The 7,500-nt window shown below is 33.2% G+C and overlaps 1 protein-coding gene across 10 annotated transcripts in view; it reads left to right on the forward strand.

Moving 5' to 3' along the window:
• Positions 1-7,500, forward strand: part of LOC124430871 (neuroligin-4, Y-linked-like) — a 144,388-nt gene that overhangs the window by 117,321 nt on the left and 19,567 nt on the right. For all 10 annotated transcript variants that reach the window (XM_046978043.1, XM_046978044.1, XM_046978042.1 and 7 more), the window contains 3 exons: positions 5,437-5,734; positions 6,428-6,580; positions 6,817-7,017. In XM_046978043.1, coding sequence (XP_046833999.1) covers positions 5,437-5,734; positions 6,428-6,580; positions 6,817-7,017 — 652 coding nt within the window. The remainder of the gene's footprint in view (positions 1-5,436; positions 5,735-6,427; positions 6,581-6,816; positions 7,018-7,500) is intronic.

The following is a 7,500-nucleotide window of genomic DNA, read 5'->3' on the forward strand; positions in this document are numbered from 1 at the left end:
ACTCGAAGAAAATTTCACGATATTTCATATTACGTTTGGAAACGATTTACGAGAGGAAATAAATTAAATAATACGTATGAATTTTAACGCTTCAACTATTTCTTTTAATTTATCCCGAAATTTTATTTAAACCATATATATATATATATATATACATTTAATATTTTTTCGTGGCTTTAATTGTGAACACTCTTTCGTATGATGAAAATTATAATGGAAATTATAACGTATAACTTTTTCAAGGTTAAGTGATACAGTATCGTGATATTTATTTAATTGTAAATGAAAATTTAATTATGACGAATTATAAATCAACTAGTTAACTTTATTATTTATCCCTTGAATTGCACTCTCCTCATATGATTGATAACCGGGAAGGGGAGGAGGGAGTGGGAGAGTGGGGGAAAGAAAAAACTTGGAATAGAAAAATTTAAATCGAATGATCCATAAATTTATGATATCACTTTAATACAAAAATTTTTTTCTACTTACATACGTATGTGTAACATATTTTTCGAACTTTTTTTCTTTTTATATCAATGTATAGATTACGTATAGATATTTTTTGTCACATTAGAACATTTTTATCTATGTATATACGATACGTACGTATTACATATATTCATAATATATATTATATTAATGATCGTATCAATCTCGTGGTTGGTTTTTATTGTCACGAATAAAAAAAAAAAAAAAAAAGAAAAAAGAAAAAAATTATTCGTTTTTATCGAACTCGAAATAATTCGTTCGCAATCACGAAACCAACTCTACACTCTCGGCTTTTCTCACTGATCTATTTATTATGACGGTCCAGTACTGTATTTTAATTTTTAAACGGGAAAACCCCTCGAGGACTCGTACGTCAGCGAATGCATTATGCATGCGGAACGAAACGCATGAGTCCTACGTATGAACGTAGACACGGACACAGATCGTTCGAACGAATCCAGGATTTCATGAGAGAGATAGATAGATAGAGAGAGAGAGAGAGAGAGAGAGAGAAAGAGAGAGAGAGAGAGAGAGATTATATATAGAAGCATGATAGAATATCTCCGAATATTCGGAATAATTGAATAGTACGTAGAAATTGAATATTATTTCGTCGTTTGTTTCTCATGTTAATGTGTATGTGTGTGTGTGTGTGTGTGTGTGTGTGTGTAAATGTAAGTATAAATAGAATATGTACATTGTCTCCCTATTTTGTTACATATTATTGATTATAGTAAAATTTAATAGTTCGAAAAGATAAAACTTATTAAAATTTATTAAATTTATTAAATATATAATGGATAATATTTAATTTGATTAGAAATATTTATGAAAGAAAAAAGAAAAGATATATATCAGCCGTCAAGTAAAGAGCGAAATAATAATAAAGAGAAATTACATTATCATAATTACGTTTAAGAAAATTCAATTGAATTAATATCTGATAATTTCATAATCACATATGTTAACACAATAAAGTTCCATTAGAATCGTTTATGATAATATTTTTTTCTTTTCTCGATTAATAATATATCCTCTCGCGTATACGCTTAATCATATTCCCGTTAATAGTTATTATTAATCATTCGTATATAATTAAATATAATTCGTGCATAAGAGATATAATACTTTATTATATTCTCCCGTTAATATTATTATCATCGTCATTAAATAATTGAAAATGAGTTAATTATAAATGAACGTGATGTTAAGTTAATGATAAAAAATTCTCATTGAATCATTTAGTTTTATATTTTTCATTTGATTATTTCCTCGAGTCATTCATTTGTATTTCTCTCGTTAATTATCAATAAGTGCTTACTATTACTATATACTGTACTCTCTTAGACGAGAGTAATTGCAACAAATGGCTTTGAGTTAACTTGATTAGATGTTAGAAAGTCCTCTCTCTCTCTCTCTCTCTCTCTCTCTCTCTCTCTCTCTCTCTCTCTCTCTCTCTCTTTCTATCTACCTATCTATCTACTTATCTATCTATCTACCTATCTATCTATCCATCTATCTATCTGTCCGTTTCTCTAATTACATCTGTCTTTTGAGTCTATAGAGAAGTTGCTCTTGATTTTGTGGGGCCGTTCTACTGATCTCCCTTTCAGATTCACACTCTGAAATAGCATACAAGACGTAGGTCCAAGGAAGTAAATTAGATGTACGTATATATATATATATATATATATATATATATATATATATACGTACGTCTACAGAGTCTCTCTTCAGTCAATATCCATTTCAATTTCTCTCTCTCTCTCTCTCTCTGTCCGTCTGTCTATCTATCTGTCTGTCTATCTGTCTATCTATCTCTCTTCTTCTTCTCTCTGCCTGTTTGTAAGCTTCGTAATACCGATTGGAAGATCCTGAACTTTGAGGATAGGTCAAAGAACTTCCGTCTTCCATTTGAACGCTCCCACAAATATAAACCCCTTCTCGTTGGATACTTTTTTAGTTGGGCAGGTTGAACGTAACTCTGTAGTATCGATCGGATAGTACCTGTCCAGTGATGGTGATTCGACCTAAGGCCACCCTTTAAAATTATACTCCAGGGGTGAACGAGTTTGGCCGAACGAAGATGGGATACCGTTGAACTTTACTATCGAGTTTGCGACCATCAGAGAGGAAAATTTCAGAGAGAGAGAGAGAGAGAGAGAGAGAGAGAGAGAGAGAGAGAGAGAGAGAGAAAGAAAGAGAAAGGAAATAAAAAAGAAAAAAGAAAGAAATAGGTAGATAAAGAGAGAACGAAGTGAAGAGAAAAGAAGAGAGTATAGAAGCCTTCGTTAGTAAATTTGTAATCCGATTACTATTATAACTTTTTTAATCGTAGCGAGATCGATGAGAATAATTATTTAGAAAATAAAAAGAAGGTGAGGGAGAGGGAGAGGGAGAGAGAGAGAGAGAGAGAGAGGATGAGAGAGGAAGAGAAAGAGAGGGAGAGAGAAAAAGAGAGAGAGTGAGTGAATACACTTCGTCCTTTATGGATGATACGTTTATCGTTCATGGATATTGACGAATGACTAGCCACAGGAAAAAAAAAAGGGCAAATGCTAATAAAACAGCGCTCGTGTGTGTGTGTGTGTGTATATATATGAGAGAGAAAGAGAGAAAGAGAATGTAGTAACACACCGTCCTTTTCTTCCCTAGAGTAGAAAAATAACGACATGCATGTCGGCGCCGGTGTGTTGACTGTGCTTCGTTGTAGAGGCCTCGGGGAAAAAAAAAAAAAAAAAAAAAAAAAAAAAACAAAAAAAAAAACAAACAAAAAAAAACAAAAAGAAAAACAAAAAAGGAAAAAAGAAAAATGAAAAAGGGTGAAGGTAAAAAAGGCGTCGAGGTCGGTTATAGGGTTACCACGTGGCGGCCGTTAATTTTTAATGCTCGCCAAAGAGCGCGCAAAGCGTACAAACTACTACGAGAGTGAAAGAGAGAGTGAGAGAGAGAGAGAGAGAGAGAGAGAGAGAGAGAGAGAGAGAGAAATATAGAAAGGTTGGACGATCAGTGGGGATGCAACTTTTTTGATTTTCTTTCTTTTTTTTCTAGATTTTTTTTCGTCGATTCCATTTTCCATCGCCCTCCATCCCTCCACCCTCCCCACCCCCTATCCCTCCACCTCCGTAGTCTCTCTCTCTCTCTCTCTCTCTCTCTTTTTTTTTTTTATTCTCACCGAATAACACCACGACGCGAAAGGTTAATGGGAATTCGTGATTTCACCCGGATGCGAGGCCGAAGCGTCGAGATTTCAATGGCTCTCCTATACCCAAGGGCACCCGAAAGGTGCAATTAACGTCGACGCCCACCACACGAGATTTATTGGTCCTTCCGCCTATAATTGCTTTCAAGAAGCGACTGGACTGCATATTCTTTTTCTTTTTTTTTTTTTCTTTCTTTCTTTCTTTCCTTCTTTCTCTTCCTATGTTTGAACGAGAGAAAGAAAGAGATAGATAGAATTATAGAGAGAGAGAGAGAAATAGTTATCAAGAGTCGTCTTTAACTAAAGGAAGGAAAAAAACGTGATAACGTTATCGAACTAATTTAACACGTTAGGAAAGACGATGATGTACCCTATTTTCTCATCGACTCTCTAACCACGGTTATCCTAATCATTAGGTGTTATCCGAACCCTTCGATCAACTTCTTCATTGAATGCCTACTTGTTAGGAAATTAACGTGGCCGTGCTCAAATGTACACACATACATGATAATTATGATGTCTCAACTTAGTGGGCATTATGATGCACTTTTTTTTTTTTAAATTATGTTTCCATTTTATATAGGGGGAAAAAATAAAAGAAAAAAAAAAAAAGAAAAACAAGGAAAAAGAAAATAATCAAAATTATTTGAACGGTATATCCCGTTCTTCTTCTTCTTCTTCTTCTTCTTCTTTTTCTTCTTCTTCTTCTTCTGTGGCCATCAACGATAAACGTCATCAAATTCATTAATTAATCATTCAGTTTATATTAATACATTAATCTGTATATCGATTGTAACATCTACTATATTGTGGATTCGTTAATTCATTATACTATGCATCCATTGTAACACCTATCATATTATGCATCGGTTAATACGTTATTCTGTGCATCGATTAATCCATTATTCTGTGCATCGGTTAATCCATTATTCTGTGCATCCGTTATATTCCCTGCCCGCACCGATCAGCCTTCTCACTATTCTGTGCATCCGTTACACCCATCTAATGCATTAAGTACCTTCTCTCTTCCCTTCTTTTCCCTTTTCTTTTTTTCTTCTTTTTTCTTACTTTTTATACTTTTTCTCCTTTCCCTTCTCTCTCTCTCTCTCTCTCTCTCTCTCTCTCTCTCTCTCTCTCTCTCTCTCTCTCTCTTGATGCCTCTTACTTTTGACACGTCTTTGAATTAACGAGCAAGATAGAAAAGAAGGAATAATTTTTTACTGTCTTAAAAATCGTAGTCTCCTTTTTCTTTCTTTCTTTTTTTTTTTTTTTATGAAGTTATTATCGTTATCGCACTGATGATTAATGGCATCCAATGTTTTAAAATGTTTAACGTTTAATCGAACAGGATAATTTTAATAGTCAATCAATTGAATTATTACAAATAATAATATTAATATCATCAAAGAAATGTTTCGTAATATTGAATGAATATAGTTACAATGAATGTTTGAAAATATTTATTATCATGTAATTCAATGAATAATTTTTATGTCGCTTTAAAAATTGTAATTTTTTTTCTTTTTTTTTTCTCTCTCTTTTTTTTTTTTTTTTTTTTTTTTCTTTCTTTTTAAAGAAACTTATAGCAGATAATTAATAGTATCAAATATTTTAGAAATGTTATTTATATATGACAATCCGTGTGTTCTATTATGCAATAAGTTTTAATCATTTAATTATTATGATTATGATATTAATTTATATTTATATATATATACATATATAAATAAATTTTCTTTTAGGAATTTAACAGCAAACATTTGGATCCAGTCGAGGTGTTTCGTGGGATTCCATACGCCGCACCACCAATCGGAGGTCTAAGATTTCGTGCGCCAATTTCACCGATACCTTGGAACGGTGTGAAATTGGCAGAAACTTATGGTGCCGTTTGTCCCCAGAATCATCCAGACATCGGCAACGAAACCGCTGCACTATTGCAAATGCCCCTTGGCAGATATCAGCAATTGAAGCGTTTACTTGCATTTTTAACCAATCAGAGCGAGGACTGTCTCTTTTTGAATTTGTATATACCCGGGAGCGGTAATAATGAATTTTTACAATTTTAAATTTATCTCACGATTCGAAATAAATTTTATTATCGTTATATCAATATGTTCATCTGTTCTTTCAAACGAGATCAAATCGTGTATACACACACACACACACACACACACACACATATATATATATATATACACATTATTTTCGAATGGAAAAACGGATAAACAATAAATGTATTAAAATCTCGCAATTCATTGAACGCATCAATCATCGATAATCGATAATCTCGTTCGATTAAGGATTCCAATTCCAATAAGATTCGATGAGAAATTTCCTACTGTCACGAATAATAGAATTCCATTTCGTCCGTGAGAAATCAAAATTCCATCCCAAGTGAAAATAGCTTAACGCGCTTAAATGCTACTTATACCGGGATAGAGAAAGATAGAAAGAAAGATAAAGAGAATGGGAGGGAGAGGGACAGAGAAAGAAATAGAGAGAGAGAGAGAGAGAGAGAGAGAGAGAAAGAAAGAGATAGGATTTTATAGATCTTCGTCGGCTCACCGAAATGCTGAACCATCTCGGACTGTTCTCGTTTGCGATGATTTATTTATCTCGAATCGACTCGTCATCGTACGATTTCTTCTCTTTTTTTATTTTTCTTTTTATATTTTGTTACTTGTTTTTTCTTTTTTTGCTCTCTTATGATACCATTGAAAAAATATTTTGCAGGATCGCTCGGTTTGGAAGCACCCTATGCAGTTATGGTGTACGTACACGGTGAAAGTTTCGAATGGGGTTCGGGCAATATATATGATGGATCTGTACTGGCCAGTGCCGGTCATGTCATAGTCATTACGCTTAACTATCGTTTAGGAATATTAGGTAATAAAAATTGAAATTATTTATCTTTGATTTTATTAGTCGAAAAAAAAGAAGGAAAAAAAAAGGATGCTCTCAGCTGCTAACACTACTGCTGCTGCTAATGATAATGATGATGATGATGATGATAAAAAAGAGAAAAGAAAAAAGAAAAAAGAAAAACAAGAAAGGAAAAGGAGAAGATATTGAAAGATGAAATTTTTGTTTATCTATATTTAACATTTTTCTTAACTTTCTAGGATTTCTTAGAACTCGTCCTTATCCAGACAGAACGGCAGGATCAGGTGGGAATTTGGCATTAAAGGACATAGCAATGGCTTTACGTTGGGTACGTGAAAACATCGGTGCCTTTGGTGGTGACCCAACAAGAATCACTTTAATGGGCCATGACACTGGTGCTGCCCTCGTCAATCTTTTACTTCTTGCTCCTTATGGTAAAGGTAAGTCTATTGATAATCGTTTATTAATTAAACGAATAAGATATAGAAATGCAATACGAAAGAAACAGAGAGAGAGAGAGAGAGAGAGAGAGAAAGAGATTGAAAAATGTTTGCACGTATTTTTAAAGACGCATTCGACATTTATGCGTCCTCTTTGAAAACTTGGCTCGACTTACGTTCGATACTTGACCTACATACATATAGACATACATATAGACATATATAGACATATATATATTTGTATGTTATATTTTATATATATATATATATATATTCATAGTTACATGTTTAGAAACCTCAACACGAGTATTCATTACTCCCGTACGTCGCTTTTTTACGCTTTATCGCTTTAATTTCTTCGACTTTAATTTTCTAAGAGCACGTACTCTCTACGTACGCGAGAGGTATACCAACGAGAAGCAATCTTTTGGGAAAAGAAAAGGAAATGCGAACGGGGGGAAAAATAGAAGAAAAAAAAAAGAA

The sequence above is a fragment of the Vespa crabro genome, chromosome 19, assembly GCF_910589235.1.
Source record: "Vespa crabro chromosome 19, iyVesCrab1.2, whole genome shotgun sequence".
NCBI lineage: Eukaryota > Metazoa > Arthropoda > Insecta > Hymenoptera > Vespidae > Vespa > Vespa crabro.